General features: G+C 48.4%; 1 protein-coding gene across 4 annotated transcripts in view; it reads right to left on the bottom strand.

Annotated features, from left to right (window-relative positions):
- Positions 1 to 23,911, bottom strand: part of DNAH17 (dynein axonemal heavy chain 17) — a 12,633,448-nt gene that overhangs the window by 5,967,818 nt on the left and 6,641,719 nt on the right. For all 4 annotated transcript variants that reach the window (XM_078653923.1, XM_078653924.1, XM_078653922.1 and 1 more), the window contains 2 exons: positions 14,390 to 14,517; positions 14,117 to 14,265 (listed from right to left, as the gene is read on the bottom strand). In XM_078653923.1, coding sequence (XP_078510049.1) covers positions 14,117 to 14,265; positions 14,390 to 14,517 — 277 coding nt within the window. The remainder of the gene's footprint in view (positions 1 to 14,116; positions 14,266 to 14,389; positions 14,518 to 23,911) is intronic.

The following is a 23,911-nucleotide window of genomic DNA, read 5'->3' on the forward strand; positions in this document are numbered from 1 at the left end:
AGTCCAGTCCGAACTACCAAGCCATGTCTTTCCCAGACCGGAATCAAGCATCCAAGGACCGGTTTCTGGCTATCAGCCTTCATCAGCCTGGATAGCTTGACTCCAGTGGTGTGGAGAGCGTGGGACTCACGTCAGATGCCACCCGCAGATCCAGCACTGGCCAGTGGTGAGAAAGAAACAGCGCAGTGGGGGCGGCGATGCAAGGTATGCGGGCCCTAGGGCCGGGAGCACCCGGTAAGACCCCTTTAGTCACTATGAGGGGCAGAACCACTCAGGGGGTAGACACCAGGGGGGGAAGTATGCCAGATTGGAGTCAGGCTATCCAGGCTGATGAAGGCTGATAGCCAGAAACCGGTCCTTGGATGCCTGATTCCGGTCTGGGAAAGACATGGCTTGGTAGTTCGGACTGGACTGTTCCCATGAGGCACAGGGTCAGAGCTGATTTGCATATAGCCAGTGTCTAACCCAGGGTGGTGTGGAGTGCAAAAAAAGATGGATTTAGGCCCAGATCCTTGTACTGGGGTGAATGTATGACATTGATCTACATTCTGTCCATCAACTGTGTTTTTTGCAATTTCAACCCGAGTGGGCTGGGGATGCTCAGACGTGAGTCCCAGGCTCTCCACACCACTGGAGACAAGCTATCCAGGCTGATGAAGGCTGATAGCCAGAAACCGGTCCTTCGATGCTTGATTCCGGTCTGGGAAAGACATGGCTTGGTAGTTCGGACTGGACTGTTCCCATGAGGCACAGGGTCAGAGCTGATTTGCATATAGCCAGTGTCTAACCCAGGGTGGTGTGGAGTGCAAATAAACGATGGATTTAGGCCCAGATCCTTGTACTGGGGTGAATGTATGACATTGATCTACATTCTGTCAATCAACTGTGTTTTTTGCAATTTCACCCCGAGTGGGCTGGGGATGCTCAGACGTGAGTCCCAGGCTCTCCACACCACTGGAGACAAGCTATCCAGGCTGATGAAGGCTGATAGCCAGAAACCGGTCCTTCGATGCTTGATTCCGGTCTGGGAAAGACATGGCTTGGTAGTTCGGACTGGACTGTTCCCATGAGGCACAGGGTCAGAGCTGATTTGCATATAGCCAGTGTCTAACCCAGGGTGGTGTGGAGTGAAAATAAACGATGGATTTAGGCCCAGATCCTTGTACTGGGGTGAATGTATGACATTGATCTACATTCTGTCAATCAACTGTGTTTTTTGCAATTTCACCCCGAGTGGGCTGGGGATGCTCAGACGTGAGTCCCAGGCTCTCTACACCACTGGAGTCAAGCTATCCAGGCTGATGAAGGCTGATAGCCAGAAACCGGTCCTTGGATGCTTGATTCCGGTCTGGGAATGACATGGCTTGGTAGTTCAGACTGGACTGTTCCCATGAGGCACAGGGTCAGAGCTGATTTGCATATAGCCAAGTGTCTAACCCAGGGTGGTGTGGAGTGCCATAAAACGATGGATTTAGGCCCAGATCCTTGTACTGGGGTGAATGTATGACATTGATCTACATTCTGTCCATCAACTGTGTTTTTTGCAATTTCACCCCGAGTGGGCTGGGGATGCTCAGACGTGAGTTCCAGGCTCTCCACACCACTTGAGTCAAGCTATCCAGGCTGATGAAGGCTGATAGCCAGAAACCGGCCCTTGGATGCTTGATTCCGGTCGGGGAAAGACATGGCTTGGTAGTTCGGACTGGACTGTTCCCATGAGGCACAGGGTCAGAGCTGATTTGCATATAGCCAATGTCTAACCCAGGGTGGTGTGGAGTGCAAAAAAACGATGGATTTAGGCCCAGATCCTTGTACTCGGGTGAATGTATGACATTGATCCTCATTCTGTCCATCAACTGTGTTTTTTGCAATTTCACCCCGAGTGGGCTGGGGATGCTCAGACGTGAGTCCCAGGCTCTCCACACCACTGGAGTCAAGCTATCCAGGCTGATGAAGGCTGATAGCCAGAAACTGGTCCTTGGATGCTTGATTCTGGTCTGGGAAAGACATGGCTTGGTAGTTCGGACTGGACTGTTCCCATGAGGCACAGGGTCAGAGCTGATTTGCATATAGCCAGTGTCTAACCCAGGGTGGTGTGGAGTGCAAAAAAACGATGGATTTAGGCCCAGATCCTTGTACTGGGGTGAATGTATGACATTGATCTACATTCTGTCCATCAACTGTGTATTTTGCAATTTCACCCCGAGTGGGCTGGTGATGCTCAGACGTGAGTCCAAGGCTCTCCACACCACTGGAGTCAAGCTATCCAGGCTGATGAAGGCTGATAGCCAGAAACCAGTCCTTGGATGCTTGATTCCAGTCTGGGAAAGACATGGCTTGTTAGTTCGGACTGGACTGTTCCCATGAGGCACAGGGTCAGAGCTGATTTGCATATAGTCAGTGTTTAACCCAGGGTGGTGTGGAGTGCAAATAAACGATGGATTTAGGCCCAGATCCTTGTACTGGGGTGAATGTATGACATTGATCTACATTCTGTCAATCAACTGTGTTTTTTGCAATTTCACCCCGAGTGGGCTGGGGATGCTCAGACGTGAGTCCCAGGCCCTCCACACCACTGGAGTCAAGCTATCCAGGCTGATGAAGGCTGATAGCCAGAAACCGGTCCTTGGATACTTGATTCCGGTCTGGGAAAGACATTGCTTGGTAGTTCGGACTGGACTGTTCCCATGAGGCACAGGGTCAGAGCTGATTTGCCTATAGCCAAGTGTCTAACCCAGGGTGGTGTGGAGTGCCATAAAACGATGGATTTAGGCCCAGATCCTTGTACTGGGGTGAATGTATGACATTGATCTACATTCTGTCCATCAACTGTGTTTTTTGCAATTTCACCCCGAGTGGGCTGGGGATGCTCAGACGTGAGTTCCAGGCTCTCCACACCACTGGAGTCAAGCTATCCAGGCTGATGAAGGCTGATAGCCAGAAACCGGCCCTTGGATGCTTGATTCCGGTCTGGGAAAGACATGGCTTGGTAGTTCGGACTGGACTGTTCCCATGGGGCACACGGTCAGAGCTGATTTGCTATCCAGTGGTGTGGAGAGCCTGGGACTCACGTCTGAGCATCCCCAGCCCACTCGGGGTGAAATTGCAAAAAGCACAGTTGATGGACAGAATGTAGATCAATGTCATACATTCACCCCAGTACAGGGATCTGGGTCTAAATCCATCGTTTTTTTGCACTCCACACCACCCTGGGTTAGACACTGGCTATTTGCAAATCAGCTCTGACCCTGTGCCTCATGGGAACAGTCCAGTCCGAACTACCAAGCCATGTCTATCCCAGACCGGAATCAAGCATCCAAGGACCGGTTTCTGGCTATCAGCCTTCATCAGCCTGGATAGCTTGACTCCAGTGGTGTGGAGAGCCTGGGACTCACGTCTGAGCATCCCCAGCCCACTCGGGGTGAAATTGCAAAAAACACAGTTGATGGACAGAATGTAGATCAATGTCATACATTCACCCCAGTACAAGGATCTGGGCCTAAATCCATCGTTTTTTTTCACTCCACACCACCTTGGGTTAGACACTGGCTATATGCAAATCAGCTCTGACCCTGTGCCTCATGGGAACAGTCCAGTCCGAACTACCAAGCCATGTCTTTCCCAGACCGGAATCAAGCATCCAAGGACCGGTTTTTGGCTATCAGCCTTCATCAGCCTGGATAGCTTGACTCCAGTGGTGTGGAGAGCCTGGGACTCACGTCTGAGCATCCCCAGCCCACTCGGGGTGAAATTGCAAAAAACACAGTTGATGGACAGAATGTAGATCCATGTCATACATTCACCCCAGTACAGGGATCTGGGCCTAAATCCATCGTTTTTTTGCACTCCACACCACCCTGGGTTAGACACTGGCTATATGCAAATCAACTCTGACCCTGTGCCTCATGGGAACAGTCCAGTCCGAACTACCAAGCCATGTCTTTCCCAGACCGGAATCAAGCATCCAAGGACCGGTTTCTGGCTATCAGCCTTCATCAGCCTGGATAGCTTGACTCCAGTGGTGTGGAGAGCCTGGGACTCACGTCTGGGCATCCCCAGCCCACTCGGGGTGAAATTGCAAAAAACACAGTTGATGGACAGAATGTAGATCAATGTCATACATTCACCCCAGTACAAGGATCTTGGCCTTAATCCATCGTTTATTTGCACTCCACACCACCCTGGGTTAGACACTGGCTATATGCAAATCAGCTCTGACCCTATGCATCATGGGAACAGTCCAGTCTGAACTACCAAGCCATGTCTTTCCCCGACCAGAATCAAGCATCCAAGGACCGGTTTCTGGCTATCAGCCTTCATCAGCCTGGATAGCTTGTCTCCAGTGGTGTGGAGAGCCTGGGACTCACGTCTGAGCATCCCCAGCCCACTCGGGGTGAAATTGCAAAAAACACAGTTGATGGACAGAATGTAGATCAATGTCATACATTCACCCCAGTACAAAGATCTGGGCCTAAATCCATCGTTTTTTTGCACTCCACACCACCCTGGGTTAGACACGGTCTATATGCAAATCAGCTCTGACCCTGTGCCTCATGGGAACAGTCCAGTCCGAACTACCAAGCCATGTCTTTCCCAGACCGGAATCAAGCATCCAAGGACCGGTTTCTGGCTATCAGCCTTCATCAGCCTGGATAGCTTGACTCCAATCTGGCATACTTCCCCCCCTGGTGTCTACCCTCTGAGTGGTTCTGCCCCTCATAGTGACTAAAGGGGTCTTACCGGGTGCTCCCGGCCCTAGGGCCCGCATACCTTGCATCGCCGCCCCCACTGCGCTGTTTCTTTCTCACCACTGGCCAGTGCTGGATCTGCGGGTGGCATCTGGGCTCTCTCTTTTGCAGCATAGGCCTGCACCTGCATCACACCTCTCCTGTGCGGCCCGCGGACTGATGAGTCCATATCCCAGGCCATGCCATACTCCAATCCTGGAAAGGATCAGGTCCCTACCCCGGCTAAGGACAACGCTGTGGCCTCCCTGTGGCTGAAATCCAACCCTCCACCGCTGGCTGTCTCTGATCACCCTGGAGCTATGGCTGCTGAAGACCCATCACTGGCCCCGATCACACAGGCCTTCATGAGCTACTTTCTCCGGGAAAAAAAGACAGAAATCAGAGCTCTCAAAAACAACTTCAAAACCTGCCTACGGGAAATCTGTTGAAAGGTTACAGAGGTTGCGTGTCATCTGGATGCCCTTGAACGCACAATGGACGCGCGGGCAGAGGACCAAGAGAGCCTCTGACACTGAATGAAAAACCTCGAGGATCAGCATATCAATTTCCAACTGAAACAGGAGGATCTTGAAAATAGAAGCTGACGTAATAACATTAGCATCAGGGTGGTTCCTCGTGGAGCAGAGGGACAAGACATTATGTCTTTTATGGCAGACCTCCTGCAGACTATCATGGCAGATGATGATGCCTCTCCTCCAGACCTTGATAGAGCCCATTGAGTCCCTGGGACCAGGGGACACCTGCACTTTACCCTGGACATCCTCACACAAGCCAATTTTTTTTATAGAGAAGGAAGCCATTCTACAGACGGTGGGTGGAGTGGCGGACTTAGTATGCAATGACTACCCGTTCTAGGTCTTCCAAGACATAGCCCCAGTTACACTTCGAAGGCGCAAAGATTTCAAGCCAGTCCCCGACAAACTGCGCAAGCTAAAAATTATATATCAATGGGGCTACCCCTACGCGCTAACCTGGGAGGGCAAGCAATGTTCTCCGCTCATTGAGAGATGCAAAAAGCTTCTCCGGATTCCAACAGTTGCTGGAGATGCGGACCCTTCCTCCCCTTGGGCCCATTTCAAAGAGGCTACCCGGCTGGAATGGTCTACTGTCCTACCCCCAAGCACAGATCTTGTGCTAATAAACAGGATTCTTCCCAGGTGAAACAAGACATCATCAAACATCCCCGCACCATGAGTGGCTCTCCCTCACTGGCTCGCTCCCCTGCAGCTTCTGACTGAATCATGCCAGACTTATCGATATCCAGACCTATTTTTCCTTATGCACGGGTTCTTGCCTCTGGATTCCTAGGGAGGTATATGCAAGCATTACGCCCTAGGACGCCCTGCCTCACTGTGCCTTCATTGCCTCATATATTCTCACTGGCCTGGTGCCCCTTCCTTTGCTGTGGCTCTACCTGACACCCCAGAACGCATCAAAAGGCCTCTTTCAATATACAAAAGCGGACTGACAGCTGGAGAATTTTCTTGCAACCTAAGAGACTGGCCACTGGATGCGGAGATCGCCCAATGGCTGCTTTTGACCACTGTGCCCCCCCACCACTGCAGTGTCTTCTAGAAGAGTGACTTCTTCAGAATGGCTCTTGTCTCGACTTACGAGCTGTTCCAAGATAACGTTGAACTATATAGGCCCTGTTAGCCGCTTCCTGTTGGTATTACCATTCCCCCCCCTCCCTAGCCCTCCCCTTACACTTCTCCTGGAGTGAGTGCATCTTGGGGAACCTCCCACAGCTTTCTTGGCCCACTGTACACCTTGGGAACGCCTCACCCAGCCAGACATATGAGGCATGCTTCTACAAACCTGCCACTAGCATCCACAATCCGCTCGTGGTTCAACCTTCTCACACACTGCCCTAATGACGCTCTCTACCACAGCTCCCACCATGATGACCATGGCCCCATCCATTAAGCTCCTCTCTCTCAATTTAAAGGGGCACCCTAACAAGAGACAACATGCCTGACGCTACCTACTCCTACATGATCCTGACATTAAATTCCTGCAGGAAACTCACCTGATCACCTCTTGACGCACCCCAAATACCCATGTCGCTATTAGGCCTGCTCTTCCTCTAAATATGCTGGGGTTGCAATACTAATGAAAGCCATGTTGAGAGGGGGGGCCCTCGGTGTTCCGGCACGGCAAGAGTTGTTATCTAAAGATCCAAGCGCATCTTGGCACCCAGCCTCTGACCCTCCTCAATATTTATGCACCTAACCAAGCGCAGGACACATTCTTGAGGAATCAACTGGGAGACCTGCTGCAGGCCCCAGAAGAAGCGATCTTTCTCGGGGGCGATTACAACCTGGAATGGGACCCGGATCTAGATTGCAGGGCGCCCACATACCAAGGCACCAGGGCTATGTTGGCGGCCCTCAGGAGGGTTATCACTGACCCGGGTCTCACTGATGCCTGGAGATTTCTATTCCCTGACACCAGGGACTACTCCTTCTTGTTCACCGCTCATATTCACAGATTGACCACTGCTTTCTCTCCCTTCCCTAGATCCGCTCCTTGGAATCAGCTGAGACATCTGCTATGTCCATATCAGATCATGCCTATGTCGCTGTAACCTACCATGTTCAAGGTAGGCATCATGCCACTCCCCTCTGCTTGCGGCTCCAGCCCCACATTTTACGTGACCCGGTAGACCTAACTGACATCCGCCGGGAGATTGAGGCCTTTTTCAACGTGAATGACACCACAGAACCACCTGAGCCCATTAGATTGGATGCCTTCAAGACGACCATTCAGGGAGTTATTTCTTCTATTTCAATTGCTCGATCCCTAGAAGCTTGCCTTGTTGAAACAAACCTGTCCAAGGATATTAAGGCCCTAGAGCATAGAGACCATAGGCTGCCCTCAGCCCAAAAAGAAAATCGACTCACTATGCTCTGGAGACAACTGTTTCTCCACCGCACCAACAAAGCGGAGCATTCCTTTTTGTCTTTTAAAGAGAAATTCTATGTTGGGGGAGATAAAGTGGACACCTGCTTGGTGTGCCACCTGCGTGCCCAGGCAACCAGAGCCCATATCTCTAAAATTAAGCGGACTGATGGCTCTGGGGCCCCGTCCAAGCGTGACAAAGGAATGGCACTTTGCGATTTTTACAAGGATCCCTATGCTGACAATCCCCATGCGCCAGAGGAGATTACCTCCTTTCTTAGCACCTGCCCTTGAGAACCTCTTAGCTCTCAGCACGCACAACTCTTAGACAAGCCAATCACCCTAGACGAGCTGACAAGGGCACCAAAGGAGCTGCCAATGGGCAAAACTCCCAGGCTTGACGACCTTACAGTCGCCTTCTATCGCATTTTTCTCACTCAATGTCAATGCCATCTTTTACACCTTTTCAACAGCTTCTCTGAAATCTCCAGCCTCACCCCACAATGTCGGGAGCAGACAAGGAGTTCATTCCAAAGCCCGGGAAGGACCCTTCACCTTGCACATCATACCGACCTATCGCTCTTCTGAACACGGACGTAAAGATCTACACCAAGATCCTCACAAACTGCCTTGAACCCTACTTCCCTGGTATAATAGACCCAGACGTGCAGCCCTAGATAAAATAGGCCTAGGCCCGGTCATGATCTCTAAATTGATGGCTCCTTATGGTCATCCGTGTATGCGGGTTCATATCAATGGCCGATTCACACTCCCTGTTTTCGTGCACAAGGGTACCAGGCAAGGCTGTCTGCTCTCTCCACTTCTCTTTGCCCTGGCAGTGGAACCTCTGGCGATCGCAATACGCTGGTTGGCGGAACTTTTTTGGATCACCTTTGGAGGCTATTAGCACAAAGTATCTCTCTTTGCCGATAACCTTCTCTTTCCCTTAACCACCCCGACTCCTCCCTACCGGCACTTGCCTTGCTTCTTCACTCTTTTGAAAGAGCATTTGGATTCAGGATTAATATCGCCAAATCCCATGCCCTAAATCTTACCCTATCAACCCTAGAGGTGCAGCAACAACAGGCCAAGGTCCCTCTACACTGGGCTGATCACTCTATAAAATATTTGGGCCTCAACCTGACCCCCTCATTGTCTTCATGGACCCAGGCTAACTGGCCGTCGGGCAGACGCGACATACGGGAAGTCATACGTCAGTGGAAGAGCCTCACTCTTTCTTGGTTTAGGCGCCTCAATGCAATTAAAATGTCCATTCTTCCAAAAGTGCTATATGTATTTCAACTCTACCCACCCTGATACCACAGGTAAACATCCAGATCTTTCAACAAGAACAAAATGCCTTTATATGGGGCAAAGATTGCCCATGTGTAGGAGAGTAGGGTCTGCTTCCTATGGTCACCCCCACTTTTTGCTGTGATTCTCTAGTTTTTTCAACTTTGATGTGGCTGTGGGCCTGCTAATCAGACCCACAGCCCAGCTGTTCTCTCTCTATATTGATAGCATGCACTTTAGGTGCATACCAGATGGGTTACTGGGTCACCCTTGTGAGCCCCTGTATAGTGTACCATAGGTACCCAGGGCATAGGTGCACCCTAGGCCTACCAGGGGATACAGCATGTATTGTGCCACCCCTGGTTTGCCTTCCAAACTGACACCACAGTTCTGTTCACACAGCCTGGGTAAGGTGGTGTAATCACCCCTTACTTAGATATAGTATGCCTATATCTACCTTTACATATAGACACTATAAGCCACTTCTATGGTAGGCCTTGAAAATCCTGGAGGAAGAGTGCTTGGTTTTATGTGAGAGGGTGCCCTAGCATGAGCTGAGCCCCTCTGCAGCTTTCGGAACCATCTCTTTATAGCTGTTCTATGATATAGCCATACCATATACTCTTAAGTGCATTATAATGCTAACTTTGGTTTGGCTTTATCAAAACATGTCGTGTAAGGTGTCAAACACTTTGAAATACTACCCCCCCCGCCCCCCACCCCCGCCAATTCTGGAGGCTGGGGTAGCATCCACCCTTCTAGAGGGAAAAGAAATGTAAGTTACTGCTTTACCCGGTTAAAGTTAAACAGAGCCTCAGCATCACAAAATAGATGCTGCTGCCACAGACACGAGTCTGACCTCCTGTTGCTGGGGGAAACTCCAGCAAAGGCGGCCTGGACAATAGGTTTCCTGTCCAGGGAGGTGCCAGCACCTCCCCAGACAGGGGTTATGTGTATTGGGCAGGGAGGGCTGCATTCAGTGAATGCATCTAGACACTGCCTGGGTCACACAAGGTGCTCCATGCATAGCCCGGTTCAAACCAGTTGCTGGGGCACTCCAGCCCCATCTCTGGTGCAAAACTGGGCAAAGGGAAAGGGGTGTAACCACCCCCTTCTCAGGTCCACCCATAGGAGGGACCTAGGGAGGTAATCCAGCCCCCATCTTTAGTATAAGTATAGGAGCTGTGTCCCCAGGACTTTAGATTATCCTGGAACGAAACTTTGATACAGAACTCTTGGACCTTTGACATTCTATTCTGACTAGAAGACGAAAGACATCTCCCTTGTGGTCAAGGAGTGACCACCCTGTTCAAACAGGCACCAACAGCAACTTTGCCGGTCTGCAGTTTCAAGGCTCCCGCTGGAACTCGAAGACTCTGCGACTCAAAAACTGGACTTCCAGACTTCTCTGACCCCGACCCACATCCACAGAAAAGCTGAGACCCATGGCGGACACGAGAGATGAGGGACCAGACATCTTGGACATCCTGCATTTTGCTACCTGCACTCCTTTCCTGAAGCCTCAGTAAGTTTTGCATTGGGGTACGAGAAGCCCCAGCCCCGAGCATCATCTGCACCGAAGCCCAAGCCCCCACACTCCACGAGTTTCCCGTGGGCCCCGCCTTCACATTTGTGCTCAATGTGTCTTCCTGGCTACTGGCCCGCTGGCTAGTGAGTCCCCCGAAGATGCCATCTTGAAACTACTTTTCTTTCCTGGATGCTCCATGCTTGCTCCAGCTTTCCTACAAAGGAGAAGTGCCATAGACCTTGCTGGTCTACAACAGAGCCAATCTCAACATCCTGCGTGGGTTGCGGTTGCCAAGGCTAGTTGGGTCCAATCTGGATACCAATGCAGCAGTCATCTAGATCCATTGTGGGACAGCTCGAATCCAGCTCCTGGTCATCGTCAATGCCTCCTGGACCTCGTGGCTGAAGAGACAAACTCATCTTCTTCACCTTAAAGCACCCAACATCGCCTGGTTCCTTCCTGGTTCCTTCCTGGTCACTGGCTAGTGACCCAGACTCTGTCTCCTCTGCTTTCAGGTTCTTCACATCTCTGATCCACCCTTGGATCCACCCGGACACTTTTCCTCTTGTCGCCTGCAGCACTTCTTTGCAGCTCTCCATAGAAAACGACGACGAAACCTGTCACGAAAAGACACCTATGCGCCCGGCTTCCCTGGGTGAGGTAACACGTGTACTCAGGTGCTCCCGTGGGTCTTGACTCTCGAAGGGTCCTAGTTTAAAGGGGTTCCATCCAAGTCCATCCGGAAGTGTCCTTAATCTTTAATTTTTTTACTTTTACGAACACCATAGAAAGTCAATGGGAACCCGCTCCTGTGTTTAGACACTGCACGCGGCTCCCGTGGGTCTCCTACTTCCAACTGGTTGATTAGTGTAGCCCCAGCGATTCTACAGGCCCTAGGCCTGATTTCTAACTCTCACGTGGTACTTTTACCACTTTCTTAGTATATGGTTTGTGAGGCCCCTAGGGCATAACGTATACTGGGCAACTTATCGTATATTAACTGTGTGACTTGTATTGTATTTTTACCTCTGACCTCATAAAGAGTGCAGAGGGGTTGTGTTTAGAATAAATACATATATATTTGATATATACCTTGTGTGGTGTCCTTTCATATGGTATTCAAGGGATTTTATATGGTAAAACAACTTGCCTAACTCACCTACTGAAGTCTTAGCCTGAAGACCGCTGGTTCATGCTACCACTAGGATAGCTTTCTATAAGGTTGACTTTACAACCTCTATCAATTAGGGTCGATTAGATTGGTGCAAGGTGCCCACTAGAACTAGTGGACATCATATGCCAGGCTAACTTCCCACACCGTGTTTTTCAAATAAATTACTTATGCTTCCCCAAGACCATTGAGGCCTGGCCCGCCCTAATCTTTTAGAATATTATTGGTCATGTCACCTCCGCTATATATCGGAATGTGTTGTTCACGAAAGGGAAAAACACTAGCTTCGCATGGACCGTGCAGTCTCCTGCGGGCCACTGTGGCACCTAGCCTGGCTCCCCGGATCACCATGCGCCTGCAGCGCATATCTAGCTACCACTAAGAAAACAGCACTTGACATTTGGGACTAACTTGCGGTTTCTAGAGGTCTAACATTATTCTCATCTCCCAATAACGCTATAGCACGCAATCCCATCTTCCCGCCGGACTTGAAACCCCATGCCTTCCTATTGTGGTCAGAGGGTAAATGCCGCACAATACAGGAACTATTTGAGGGAAGACCCTTAAAACTTTGGAACAACCAAAAATTCTTTTCATGTTTAAGAATCCTCGAGGTTACAATACTATCAACTTTGTCACTGGCTGCTAGCCCCCAATTACATACAGGGCTTAATCTCCCACACATACAAGGTACTACAAAACTCACACCAGATCCAACTTCACGCAAACCAGAAACAATGGAAGACGGATGCTGAAGAGGAGGTCACACCAGAAAGCTGGGAACGGCTCTGGCAAAATATTCCAAAAACCTACAGAAGCATTGCACAACACGAGTCAGCCTACAAACTAATGACGCAATGGTACTACACCCCTGCCCGCCTCCAGAACATATGCTCAAATCATTCCCTGATGTGTTGGAGATGCCAAACTACAATAGGCGATTTCATTGACATCTGGTGGACCTGCCCCAGCCTGGTTCTCTTCTGGAAATAAATCTTCAGCCACTTTAAGGACACAGTGGGCTTTCCAGTACAAAGCTCTCCCATGGTGACCCTACTAGGCATTGGACCCTCTCAGCTTGTTGCCATGACTCACTCTGACTGGCGCCTCATTAAGCAGATGCTGGGGGTGGCAAGACAATCTACAGCCCTCTACTGGAAAAAACCCTCTCCCCCACCTATTTCGACATGGTTCCTTCGTCTCTGGCATTTCATGACCCTGGAACTATTAACTGCCCATCTGAATCACACAGACACTCAATTTGCTCATACCTGGCAGCCGCCTATTCCACACTTCTCTTGCCTAGAGAACTCTCGCCATGCCCCACCTTGGCTGCGGGCTCTGCTTGATGACTCTCATACCGTAAACTAGAGAGGCCCCCAATCAGCACTCATGACAAATGGTTCAGATTAACCCTGGGGGGTGAACTCCGCGCCGCTCGCAGAGTTTGCAGAGTTTTCTGCACTCTGCGTTAAGTGGAACTTGTGGAGTTCCAAAAAACTCCGCTTTGCGAAGCGTGGTTTTTTCCTTGCTTGCTCACACCAACGTCAAGTTGGCGAGCACGAGCGAAGAAAATCCACCCCCCACTGAGGCTTTTCCCCGTTCGCAATCGTCAACATCAAGTTGGCGAGCAAGAGCGTGGAAAATAAACCTCCCGGTGAGATTTCTTAAAGCACAGGCGGGTGGGGTCATTGCGAGTGGTCATGTATGCTCGAGTTAAGAAACTGCCCGTTCGCGTTGAGAAAGCTGCTGCTCGAGTAAAAATCTACTCAAGCGGCAGAAAAAGAAAGCTTGCGCTGTGCATGGTGCTGTTCGCAATTATTGCACAGTGCGGACAAGCATCCGGCACTGTGCAATCAACCCAAACTCAGCCTAGGGATAGTTCTGATGAGACTCCTCTTACCCCCTAAACCTTCCACTCGACCCCTCTGACTGCACTCCAAGCTTGCTCGTTTCCCCCCACTCCCTAACACCTGTCATGGTTGCCAATCCCCTGGTCATTGGTTAATCTGAATGTTTTTCTACTTGGCTACTATCAACGAACCTCCATCACTTGCCAAAGCCCAGTGAATTAATATGTTAAAGCACTGGTAACAATACATCATAGAGACAGCTATGATGTAAACACAGACCCAAAAATGAAATTCGGCTAGAAGCAGGAGGAGTTCAGGTTTTACCTAGTTTCAGCAAGATTCCAGACTCTTTTTAAAGAGATAAATCAGAAGTTTGGTGTTATGGCTTGGTATTGGTATATACCTAGTTCGAAAAGCAGAAGGTAAACATTATTTAGTTTTACTTGCCAAAGAAGACCCTCTGTTTCCCAGACATGAACACAACCTCACATCATAAGAACAGAGATGAGAATGAGAGACAACATGATAATGGATCATTAATTAAAGCTGGCATTTAAAATAATGTAATGTAAATCTACGCATTGAATTATGTTGAATGCAACCAACAAACTAATATACTCACGGGTTCCAGCCCAGATCAGTTGGGTTAATATAGAGTATCCCTGCTCTGGACACTGTTGCTGGAGTGGCTGTCCTCAGGTGGCTGATCTCAAACAGAAGTCGCATAGTGGGATTTAATGGAATTCGCTCATTGCTAGCCAAGGTGAGAACCTGCAATATCACAAAATTTAAAACTCACGGGTTATACCAGTCAATTAAAAACAAAAATTCAGATGGTTTGGCAGGAACGAAAACAAATAGCAAGGATAACGAAAAGTCTCTTTTGATTTATCACCTTGTTATCATCCATGACTGTATTTAAAGATTCAATCCACATCGGATCTATATCCCCATCGAGAACTATCCATTTTGGACCATCGTGGGTAATGATAGCTAAGTCTCGCATTATGGAAGAAAACAGACCTGAAATGAATGAATATGTTGGTTACATAAAATAACTGTACACCAGGGCGTGTTTGAGAGAGCGCAATCTGTATTTAAGTAATAATAATTGGTTGTTTACAATCTGGAATACACACTGTTGTACATTTTCCAACCTTTCTGAGTGAAGGATAAGTTACTTACCTGTAATCCTAGTTCTCTTCTGTAGGAGGCTGGCTCGCTATATGGTGCACATTTATGTAAGTGATACACCTTGCTCTAATCCAGGCAACCCTTATGTGGTCTTTGATAACCATAGAAAGTTCTCAAAGTACTAGCTCTGGAAAGCAGCCTTCAGACTTATCTTGAAGGAGTGTTAAGCAGCTTGTTTTACCAGTTTAATCATGTAGTATAGGTTAAACAAAAAAGAACCACACTGTATTTATATAAATATACTTCATCCTAAAAATACTTTATTTGGGTTGCGTGACCAATAAAAGTGCAAATGCAATAAATGCATACAGTGCATAAAAATAGCAGCCGTCATAGGTGCACAGTCCCGTGTCTAATAGATGACCAATTAATCATTATACATTGTCCTTTGAAGGGAAAGTAAGCACAAAACAACATAAACCACCAGAAATCCTAAAACTGGATTAGAGAGGTCCGTCATGTTGAATGTCTAGTCCACACAGACTTGTGACTGTTTAAAATAATTGCAGCCTGCTATTGGATAGTTAGAAGCAAATCTTAATTTCGGCTTTAGCCGTAAAAGCACAAAACACATTTATATAAAAAAGTATAAAATAAAATGTTCATTTTTTCCTTGATATACTTCTATTTATTTCTAGGCTTGGGCGGTAAACTCAGCGAAGTTTTCTGCACTCCGCAGAGTGCAGAAAACTCCGCTCGCGAATGGTAAGTTGGAAAACTCGCGCTCCCGAATGGTAAGTTGGTGAGCACGAGCTGAAGCTCGGGTAGAATTTCTACCCGAGTGGCAGGAAGATCAGTGCGAGCAGCAGATCACACTGCCCTTCGCCACTTGCGGAACTCCACAGAGTTTTTTGTCACTTTGCAGAGTTCCGCGTAGCAAAACTATGCCCAGGCTTGTTTATTACACAACACTCACTAACAAAATGGTATATCGCCTATCCGGAGATAGCAACACAACTACACAATAATACTTCAAGTGCAATACAGTAAGTAGTGCAAAGAACAGCGATCTCCAGGGGGAGACCAAATAATATATTAATAAAATGGAATGCGAACTGCAGGAGAGGATGGTATTTGGGCCGGAAGACCCAGAGGAGCTTTGGAACACAAGGAATCACCCAAGGTAAGTACCCAGGAACCCCACGGAGGCTGTGTGCAGCGTAGGAACACAGCTGCATGCCCTATGGAAGTCAATGGAGAAGTGGCGGTTGCAGTTTTGCAGAAGTAGAACCCTTCCAAGAGGACCCTGAAGAAGTTCCTCGGATGACAGAAGGTTGGAGAGCCAACCTACCTGTGGATGGCCCGGAGACGAGGATACCTACTCCAGGGAAGACACGTGCCTAGGGGTGAAGAGACATCGGAAACCTCCATAGACGTCTATGGAAGACTTGGAGAAAAGTGCCTCTGGAGAAGAAGGTAAAGATGTCCGGTGGAATCCAAAGGTGGAATCTGGAAATGAAGAAGATGCAAGCAGAGGGGACAGTCTATGATACTCAGGAGTGACCAGGAGGCGTAGAAGAGCAATGTCCACCGATGTCGGACAATGCTTTCCCGTGTCAAGGCGGCGGGCATAGGAGGATCAGCCCTCATCTGGCTTTCGTCCTTTTTGAGGGACCGGACCCAGGCGGTCCATCTTGGGGAGTTTTCAGCTACCCCCTGCCAGGTCCAGTGCGGTGTTCCCCAGGGCTCTTCTCTTTCTCCTTTACTCTTTAATCTGTATATCGCTCCGCTCATCTTTGCTCTACAGCAACTGGAGGTCTCGGTATATAACTATGCCGATGACCTCCAGCTCATCTTCAATCTTTCTTCTACTCCTGACTCAATCTCCAATTTCCAATCTACTCTATCTTTCATCAGGGACTGGATGAACTTCAACCACCTGAAACTCAATCCCGATAAAACGGAACTTGTGGTGACGGGTGGTTGCTCCAGTCCTGGAACTCTCTCTTTTGGCCCCCCTCTTTTGGTTCTCCTCCTACTCCTGTTTCCTCTGTTAGGACTCTTGGTATTAAGCTAAACAATCAACTCACTATGCACTCCCAGATTGGCTCTGTGGTTTCTTCTTGCTTTCTTACTCTCCGCACTATCCGTTCTATTTCCCGCTTCTTTTCTTTCCCTGCACTCAAGCTAATTATGTCCGCACTGGTCCTGTCCCGCCTGGACTACGGGAACATTCTGTACAATGGTATCCCTCAGTACAGCCTCCGTAAATTGCAATTAGTGCAAAACCAGGCTGCCCGCCTTGCCTTTGGTCTGCCTAAATTCCACCACACCTCCCCCCTCCTGAAAACTCTTCACTGGCTCCCGGTGCGGGAACGCGCCTTGTTTAAACTAGGCTGCACGGTGTTCCAGGCCAGGACTGGCCTGGCCCCCCTATTCATATCTTCAGCCATCAAGGCTTATGTCCCTGGCAGAGACCTTCGCTCTTCGGCACAACTCCTCCTGGCTGTGCCCCGTTACCGGAAGAAAAAACAGGGGGGCTCAAAATTTTCCTTTCTTGCCCCTATGTTCTGGAACTCTCTCCCTTTTTATCTTAGGTCCCTCACTGACTACTCCGTCTTCCGCAAAGCTCTGAAGACCTTTTTATTTCCTCAGGCTCTTCTCTAGTAAATTGCCTATTTTCCAGTTGCTGTTTTAGTTGCTGTCCTCGCTCAGTCGGTCGCCTTCTACTTTAGCGCCAAGAAACCGCCCAGGTGTATGTTGCGCTTAATAAATATTTTAAACTTAAAACTTAACAATTCAGACGAGTTGACGGAGACCTTGTCACTGTAGCTGTGCAGACCAGGGGATGCTGTGGAAGACCAGGAGTCATGCACTAGCTGTCCCATGTTAGTGACCAGGGGGTCGGTGTCTGGAAGGAGCACTAACAATCCTTGGTAGCCGCAACTGGCATGGAGAACGAAGAAGGCGCATTGTTGGGGCCAGCAAAGTCCAAGGGGCTCACCACAAGCAGCAAAGTCAGAGCAGGCTCTGAGCAAGCAGGGGAGCTCAAAGGAGCAGAAGAACACCCTCAGGAAGACCCCCAGGCCAAGGGCACAGGAGTCGCAAGAGGAACTTGACCAGCTCACCAAGAAGGAACTCCCATGGTGCAGAGGTAATATGGTGAGGAAACACTAGTTGGCAGGAAGAGATGCTGAGGGCTGGAGCTTCTTGTAGCCCAAAGATCTGTGGAGTGTAGAGCCTACAAGCCTTGTCAATGGCAAGTCAACATGGTACACAGGGGTTTGGTCACAGCAGTTCCAACGAGGGTTACTTGACTCAAAATTGCAAACTGGAGTATGCAAGGAGGGCACCAAATGTGCCCTTTAAAGCAAACTGGTAATGCTGGTAAGTGCCCCCGCCCCATCCCAATATATTAAAGTACGATCTAAGAGGATATCACTATAAGAAAGTGTCCCTTTTTACATGGTTATCCTCACTTTTTACCTGACACATGATGCATTTTTTAATTGTTGTGCCCTGGGTCCCTGCCATTTAGGTTCCCAGGGCCTGTGTTCTTTCCCAAAGCTGTACATTTGTACTCTGAATTGCCATCTTTGGCCACAGGTAAGCCCCTTGTAAAAGGTAACATGGGTACCAAGGAAACTGGGACCAGAGAAGCCATCTATTGTGCCACCCTTAGATGACCTGTAGCCTAACACCCACCCAATGCCATTGCAGGCTGCGTGTTTTTGTGCAGAGAAACGTGAAGAGTCAACATGGCACACATCCCTGCGTACCATGAGTATAGTGATAGAATGCACACCTCCAGATAATCGCTTTTCAGAATGTTCCTAAATTTTGAAAAGCGATTATCAGGAGGTGTGCATTCTACCACTATACTAATTGTACTTTATGACTCTGTCCCCACAGAAGTTTGCACCTGGATGCTAAAGGTTGGACAATTGGAGAAAAATAGACAAAAACAACATCTCACTTCCAAGGCAGCAGGAGAACCCAGAGTTCCTAGGAGAGAGTTCATATGGGAGCTACAAACTTCTTTTGTGGAACAGTAATATATTCTATGAGGGACATTTTGGACATATTCACATGTATCCAAGCAAAATGTGTTGGTTTTATTTGTGTATGGAATCAGTCATTTGTATTATTTCAAAAGGTGGTAACACATCCTGGTTATATTTTTAACTTGGTTGACGGAAGTTAACAAATAGGGGGGCATTCATAGGGGGTGGGTTGAATAGGTCATTCATTGGGGGTGGTTGGATTGGATTGCACTGATGTATGGGCTTAGACGATGAGGCATGGGGTAAATACTTTATTACAACAAGAAAGAAGCGGGGTGGATTTTATAGCATTAGGTTATTGGCACACAGCATTGGTTGGGAGAAGGGTAGGGTGGCGCATGATTTCGACATGATTGGCAATCTAAATGATGATTTCAGTTATGTGAATATATAGTGAGAATTTTGTGTTAAAATAGCACGTTTTTGAACAGCACAAGGTATAATTAGATGTGAAAGGTATTTTGAGACGTAAAAATCTGAATATTTACGGGTTCTATTTATCTTTGCAGTTACCCCTGACGAAGGGCTGAAAAAAAGCCCGAAATGCATTGGGTTTAAAAGTATTAAATTACCTTGAACGAACTATTAATTCTGTCATGGCATTGATAAGGCCTGGATGGGCATGTGGATGTCAGTTGGAAAAAATAGTTATTTTGAATTAAAGCTACCTTTGGAGTGAATGAACAAAAATGGATGAATTTTGGAATAAAATAAATAAAAACATGGTTCAAAGAAGGAGTACTTGACAAATTGTGGTTTAATGCGAGAATAAGTATCTCACTTAAGGGCTGTGCAACTAAGTGACTCATGAGACCGTGCCACATAAAATGTACACATCCCTATGTGCCATGCCTACAATCCACAGCCTAGGTAAGTCACCCCTCTAGCAGTGTGCCCTTGACCACAGGTGAGGGTACAGTGGCATGAGCCGAGTATCCCCCTACAGTGTCTAGGTCCATTCTTAGACATTGTAAGTGCAGTAAAGCCTTAAAGAGTATATGGTTTGGTTGTTGGTCATTACGAACTCTACAATTCAATAGTGGCTTCACTGAAACCTGGGAAGTTTGGTAGCAAACTTCTCAGCACATTAAACCTACACTGATACCAGTGTGGGATTTAATGTAAAATGCACAGAGAGGGCATATTAGAGATGTCCCCTGAAAAAACGACTAGCCCTGGTGTGGTTCCTGAATGGCAGCCCACCATTTGCCACAACCAGACTGGTCAATGGACCCCTTGGTAGAGACCCTCCGCTCTCTGGGTCCAGAAACAAAGCCCATCCTGTGCAGAGGTGTCAAGCCTCCTCCCCTAGGATGGGCTAGGTCAATGAAAAGGGAAGCTTCAAATGCCTGCCGCCTTTGCAAGCTGTCCCTGCCTTTTGCTACCCCCAGCAAATGGCTTCCATTGGTTCTGACTCCCACTTTGGGTGGGAGAATCAGCAGGAAAACCAAGCTAGGAGGAAAGGTGTGCCCACCTTTGCCAATCCCACCCCTCAGATGGGGGAGGCAAGGTGAAGCACACATCTGAGTCCCCCTATATCTTGGAGATGAGGTGACCCAACAAATTAGGAAGAGGCTCATGTCCCCCTCCCACTGGAGGGTGGCATAATAGGGGGTGTACTCACCCCAAGGAAGGGACTCATTGGTCCTGACCTACACACCCTTGTAACAGTATTTAGGGGAGACCTTTAACCTTGCCTCATCAGGTTCTAGGAAGAAAGAAGAAGGACCGAAAAGCCATGCTGACTCATGAAGAAGAGGACGTCTACTACTTTGTCCCCAGCCTTACAGGCCTGTACCGACTCCGACCTGCCTTCAGGGAAGAAACCGGAGTGTCAGGCAGCCAGCAGCCTCCCAGAGCCTGGAGGACTTGCCCTGCACTCACCTCACGGACTCTGTCTCCCGTGAGCACCAGATTTGCTCAACCAAGTCTCCAAGATCAGAACCCAGGACCAGGCGGGTCCCCGGTCCTGCACCACTCTGTATTCGCTACCCACTGCCAGAATTCGAGTGGTCCAACAGCACAAGGAGGTCTCCTCAGAGATCCTGACCTGGGATCTGGTGAATCCTGGCCTCCCTCAAGCTTCATAACGACACCTGCAGCCTCAACCTGAAGGGGTCCTCAACAACAACCGGAGCTAGTAAGAAAACCTGACACCAGAAGACACCCCTGTAACCTACGCCCCAAGACCATGGGTGGCCCAACCGACGGTGTCCAGGCATCCCCCAAGAACCTAACTTACCTCTTTAGCTGATGGTCGCCTTTAGGAAGTCTCCCAGCCTCTTTACCGATTCGGACGTCTCCATTGGAATCCACTAGTTTGAAGTTTGAAGTTTATTTTATTATGCTTGATTAATTAAAACCATTGCATACAAAAGATAAACATTTCTCACGGTTTATGATAAAATCGTTATATAATAAAAGGTTTTACAGCACGTTAAAAGAGCACAAATTATTAAAACGTTAGCCGCGTTGACTGCTAATATTATTTAGGCTGTTGTTTTTCTTGTAAAGTTCCAATCAGTTCTTGTAATGATTAGTCTTTTTGCGGCTCAGTCCAGTGCTTCATTCTCTTTGCGGTTATGTCGAGGAATTTAATTAGCCGGCAATTTAACTGAACCAGATCGGGGTTGAAGCACAACATTAGCGCTTGTCTGCATGATCTGGCTCCATACTGTTTGAATGCTGGCTTTAGCAGAGTGACCCTTATATCTTTTAACGAGTTTCAAATGCATATAACATGAATTGCGTCCTCAACACCGCTGCCGCATAAACGACACTGCTGGGCTCCTTCCTTTCTCTCTCAAGGTGGCAGAAATTGATTAAAAGGGCCGACACCCAGTCGGAGTCTTAGGAATTTTTCCTTGATGTTTATTTCTAATCCCATACTCAGGTAGGACTGGGGTTTTAACTTATTATATGTATATAGAACCATCCAGCCGTGTGACCGTTTGGCTAATGTTTTCTTGTCCTCTATTGCGGATAGTAAGCAAGTTACCATTGATACTGTTTTTTTGAATGTTACATGGTTTACCTGGGCGTCCCACAGCTCTGTTAGACCTAGGTGTGTGATAGATTCCTAGAGGTAAACACTTGCTGGTGATTTTCCTCGGTGGGAAAGTTCCGTCCAAAGTTGGCCAATCAGGGTTCCCTTTTCGTCACCTTTAATGTTATGCCAGCATTTCGCATATGCTCCCATGCGTTCAAGGGACTGTTTATGGAGCCCAAATTCCAATCGTATTTGGGCCGGAGAAACCATTCTGGGGAGTTGGAAGATTGCACGGTATGCTTTAGATATTATATTATCAAGAGTTGTTGCATCTTTTCCCTTCAACGCTTCACTCCCGTAAGTAATAGTTGGCTGGAGTTTTGCTTGCAAGACCCTTAGCAAAGGGTCAAATGTCAAGTCCGGTAAAAGCTTCTTAGGGGCTTTATGGCTAAATAGGTCATTGCCCCCTTTCTCCGCAGGGCTTCTAATTGTGGTTTTGATTAATTGTTTTGGTCCAATGTTACCCCTCGATATTTATGGCTTACTCCTTGTTTCAAGCGATGACCATCAAGGAACCAACTAAGATGTTTCTTCTTACGGTAATTAACTGCCATTATTTTTGATTTATTGTAGTTTATTCTTAATGCATTTTCTTGTGAGTATTTATGGGTGACATTCAGTAGATGCTGGAGACCAACTGGGGTCCTGCTTATCAGAACTAGGTCATCCGCGTATAGCAGGTTTGACAGAGTAGCGTTCCCTAGTTTTGGTGTGTGAGCTGCACAGCTATTCAGCTTCTCCGGTAAGTCCGCTAGGAAGAGATTGAATAGCGTAGGGGCTAGAACGCACCCTTGTTTAAGTCCTTTTGAAGTGGGGATTTTTTTTTATATTTGTCGACCGTCACCGAGTTTTATCCTGACCCATGTTTTGGTGTGTAAAGCACAAGTTACTACTTGTGTAACGATATATCTGTAAGAGACATTAGTTAGTATTAGATTCCTTACCTTAGAATATCCCCAGGCGTCAGACTGGATCCGGAAATTTTTGCGTAGCAGTACCCCTGCGCGTCGGTAGACGTTGTCTGCGGCTCCGCGTCCGTCGTCGGCGTCGTGGGCGCCGTGATGACGTCGTCGGAGTACTTAGACGCCGCCTCTGGGTGCTGACGTCAGTTCTTAGACACAGCTTTTCCGCGCCAGAAACGCAGAGCCATTTTAAAAACCAACACTGGTGCCATTGAAACTAGGGCCCTGAAAGTGGGTAACCCTAACCCTAGATATTGGTTCGCAGAACGGGGAGGATGGGTGGGTTGGTAAGGAATCTAATACTAACTAATGTCTCTTACAGATATATCGTTACACAAGTAGTAACTTGTGCATCTGAAAGAGACACGTTAGTATTAGATTCCTTACCTTAGAATAGATACCCCAGCAATACCAACCCCGGTGGTGGGTCTGCGAACCAATAATCACACCAGAAAGTCCTGGAGGACGGAACGGCCAAAGAAGCCATACTTCCGGACTTGGCTGTCCAGGCAGTAGTGTCTTGCAAACGTGTGCAGCAATGCCCACGTAGCTGCCTGACAGATGTCTTGTAAGGGCACTCCCCGGCCCAGGGCAGTTGTAGTCGCCGTGGCTCGGGTAGAGTGAGCCCACAATCCAACAGGGGGCTTCTTTTTAGCCAAGGAGTAGCATGCCTGGATACACAAGATGATCCACCGGGAGATGGTCCTCTTGTGCACCGCTTTCCCCTTCTTAGCGCCCACGTAACCAACAAAGAGTTGGTCATCCACCCGGAACTGGCGTGTGCGATCCAAGTAAAATGAGAGCGCACGTTTTGGGTCCAGACGGTGCAGCCGCTCTTCCTCTTTAGAGGGATGCGGTGGCGGGAAGAAGGTTGGCAAGGTGATGGACTGCCCGATGTGGAAGGCCGTGACAACCTTGGGCAGGAAAGATGGCTTAGTACGCAACACCACTTTGTCCGGATGGACAGAAAGGAAAGGTGGAGTACAAGAAAGGGCCTGGAGCTCACTCACTCTCCTGGCAGAGGTGATGGCAACCAGGAAAGCAGTCTTCAGAGTAAGAAGGCTGAGAGGGCAGTTGTGAAGTGGCTCAAAGGGAGCGCACATCAGAAACGTAAGAACCAGGTTCAAGCCCCACTGAGGCATCACAAACGGAACAGGAGGGAACGTGTGAGTGATGCCCTTAAGGAATCTATTTACAATAGGGGACTT

The sequence above is a fragment of the Lissotriton helveticus genome, chromosome 7 (assembly GCF_964261635.1).
Source record: "Lissotriton helveticus chromosome 7, aLisHel1.1, whole genome shotgun sequence".
In the NCBI taxonomy this organism is placed as follows: domain Eukaryota; kingdom Metazoa; phylum Chordata; class Amphibia; order Caudata; family Salamandridae; genus Lissotriton; species Lissotriton helveticus.